Here is a 3,513-nt window from a genome sequence, read left to right as displayed (position 1 = left end):
ACCCACTGCCAACTCTTTTACCAACAAATAGTGGGATTGACCATCACATTATAATGTCCCCACGGCTGAAAGGGCGAGCATGTTTGGTGTACACTATCTTTTGGACTATTTTGCATATTTGGTAGTACCATTACAATTCAGTGCACAAAACAGGTTAAAATACTTCATTTATGACAAAGCTAATGCTGGATTAATGTTACTGTTCTTACTAGAAAAAATGAGAGTTGTATTGGGGTCTAATTCTAAGAACGAAAACTGTATCTTCAAATAAGTGTACAAATTATATTCAGTAAAGAAATCAGTTTAATAAAAACTGTTCCAACAAAGTATAGTTTAATGTGTTCAAAAATCTAATATTTGCTGGAAGTTAAGAAGGTTCACCATCTGGAATATTTCTAAAAAATTACATACATTTTTTTATTCTGCACACATTTGTGCATCTTACTGGCTTTAAAATAATCCTTCTTTAATTGCTTTTTCAAAACTTGGTCTGACAACCAACTCTTTCACTCTTTCTAAGCTCCATCTGCAACCTCGAACAGTCAACAATAGATGCCACTTGTCACCCTGCTCATGCTTAGCTCTCATATCTATCTTAGAGATTCCTGTATTTTTTTGGATATAGTGTTTCACATCATCTTCCTTTTTCATAAAAGGGCTTGAAAACTGTTCATTGTAAAGTGAAAGGTGAATTACTTCCCACTCATCTTGTACATGTAATATATCACATGTGGTTTGGGTATCAAAGTCTTTAAAATACAGACCATCAATTCTTCCATACACCAGCTTACATAACATAATCAATGCTATAAGACCAGCCTCTTGCTCAATACAGGTAACACTTTTCTCACTCCTGGCATTATTTGACTTCATTCCACCACTTGCCATTAATTCCAGACACTGTAAAACCAGACTTCCTGCTGAGACATTATCTAGATTTGACCAACTTTCTTCCATAATATTTTTGAACACTCTGTCAATATAACTTTGAACATCAGTGCAAAAGGTCGAAAGGGAAAACAATTTGCTATGGTAATGAACCCACCATTGAAGTAATTTTAAAGCCTTAGTTGCTTGCAGAAATAGGTTTTGTTCTGGATAATTGAAAGTGTCAGCTATACTTTGTGAAAAACAAATGCTATTAATTCTAGCAATCAGTCTCTGTTTCTCTGATATTTTGGTTTCCTTAGCAGTTTGTATTTTTCTAATCACAACTAGTAAATCTGCTACAATCCACGGTAACCCATAAAAATTGGCTTCACCAAAGTTATTCTTGTTTTGTTCACAAGTTACCTTGTACCATGCAGAAGCTTTTCTTAATGCTTTGTCTACGCTTTCAAGTGGCAGACAGTAATCAGAAGTTTTGGTTTTAGAACCATTACTAAATTCTCTATAGAATTCTTTCTTCAAAGATTCAAACACATATTGAATCTGATTTTCCAGCACAATACCTACATTTTTCATATCATTCCTTTCTTGTAAATATTTTGAGAGGCGAGTTATGCACATAGAAGCAAGTTCTCCTTCACTTTCTACACCAAATATTTTCATAGTGGTTCTAAGGGTGAAAGAATACTTTTCCAATGCCTCTTTAGCAGATTCCAAGTATTCTTCCAAACCTGGATATAAGAGATAAGTGTCAAGATCACATTCAAGTTTTTCATTTGCTGTATCAATGGCAAACTGTATTCGCTTGCAATTTCGATACAGGTGTCCTAATGCGCGTTTTGAGAGATAAGAGCTCTTGTGATCAAGTTTGTCCATAAAGTCAGGATATTGCCAGGGAAAAGAATCAGTGTCCGATATTTCACAAATACCACTTTTAGCAAAATCTAAATTTTGTGCATAATCCTTTGCCTTTGATAAACATTTCTGAGAAAAAATTCCTTTTTTTTCACAGTCAGCCCAAACAAGGTGAGCATTAGCCACCCGTCCAATTCCACTGTCCTTTTTAATATATTCAGTAAAAAATTTCAACATATCAGCAACCTGAAAAAACAAATTAAAGGGTAAAACAATGTGCTAATACGTATTATCAACAGCATTATTCTCTCATAAAAGTATCACAAGTTACAAATAACTTTATACACCATACAAAATTTATAATTCTAATTGACATATGGTATAATAAAATATTATAAAAAACAATTATGTAATTGTATATAATGTCTAATTGTAATGGAGAGGAAATTCATGAACCTGAGTGTTGTCCTCAGGTGGAAAAATAAATTCTGTAGATGAATGTTCCAACAGTACGATAAAAGATACCACCAGATTGAATAATAGACAGGGCTGCATTTATACATAAATAGGGTAGGCAGCTGCCTAAGGCAACAAAAATGTAATGAATGAGTGCCACAATCCACTACACCAGGCGGGGTACCAATACAGAGTGTTGAGTGATCATGTGACTGATTAATGACATAACTAAAACAAAGGCTTCATTTCCGGAACAATCATGTTGAGGTGGGGGCAGCAAAGAATTATCTGTCTAGGATGACCCTCATAATGGAAATTTTACCTTTGTGTAACATTTCTTTTGATCAAAAATATGGCCAATTCTGCAAGATGTTCCTTACAAAAGAATGACCTCAGGTTTTAATTAATAAGGACTTTGAAAAACTCCTCTCAGTAGATACAACAGTCACTAGAGCTTTCAGTTGCACCTTGAAAGCAATGCATAAAATGAGATATATTTCTGGTAAGTTGTTTTTATAAATAAAGTGCAATGTTCTGAGAGTGTCAAATGTTTGTTGGAGAATTAAGCTAGACTTTGAAGTTCAATCAATAAGTTCATTCAATAAACAGCTGATTTAGCTCCATCAGTGCTGGGTGGTGCTACATCTAAATTCATTCAGGATTTTGCTAGTTTTGTAGTTCTACATTTTGAATTGCTTTAACAGTCCTCAAAATTAGTAACAGCATATAACAAAATTATCAGAAAAGCCTTGGCATTTTATGATGAATGTCGACTACCATCATAAGAAAAACTTAATTATTTTTTAAAATTATTTTTGTGAAAAAATTCAAAGATTAAGATTTATAGAAAAATAAAATTGTTGATAAAAACTGGAATATTTAATGATACAAACACCTCATGTTGTCAGTTACAAATGAATTTAGTGGATTGCTGTAATGAGCAACCCTAGAAGTTACACATCTGATGTGTTAGATTTTGTCACATATATATGTGTATTGCTTGAGGAAAAGCCAAAAAAGTAGCATTATGAATTTACTTTCCACTTCTAAGTTCTAATGTGTATTTAAATATTTCGTATTGGATCACTAAAAGTATTGTTAATTCCCATTTATTATCTTTCACACTGTATTAGTTTAATCAATAAAACGTTTATTTTAATCAAGTCATGTGTAGTTTCATTTTGGATTATTGCAGGTTTTCGTATCAGAGAGGATAGTGAATGTAATTTGAGTTTCTAACTCGTACAGAATTATAGACTTAGTATTTTGACCTCACAACCATCTAATTTGAACCAGTGCTGCATTCAACATTCT

General features: G+C 32.9%; 1 protein-coding gene across 2 annotated transcripts in view; it reads right to left on the bottom strand.

Moving 5' to 3' along the window:
- Window positions 1-26: 26 nt before the first annotated feature.
- LOC106472907 (RNA-dependent RNA polymerase 1-like) overlaps window positions 27-3,513 on the bottom strand; it is a 43,937-nt gene continuing 40,450 nt past the window's right edge. For both annotated transcript variants that reach the window (XM_022401452.1, XM_013933579.2), the window contains exon 8: window positions 27-1,989. In XM_022401452.1, coding sequence (XP_022257160.1) covers window positions 451-1,989 — 1,539 coding nt within the window. In that variant the 3' untranslated portion in view covers window positions 27-450. The remainder of the gene's footprint in view (window positions 1,990-3,513) is intronic.

The sequence above is a fragment of the Limulus polyphemus genome, unplaced genomic scaffold (genome assembly GCF_000517525.1).
Source record: "Limulus polyphemus unplaced genomic scaffold, Limulus_polyphemus-2.1.2 Scaffold5723, whole genome shotgun sequence".
Classification (NCBI taxonomy): domain Eukaryota; kingdom Metazoa; phylum Arthropoda; class Merostomata; order Xiphosura; family Limulidae; genus Limulus; species Limulus polyphemus.
This window is presented reverse-complemented; position numbering and strand designations above follow the sequence as displayed.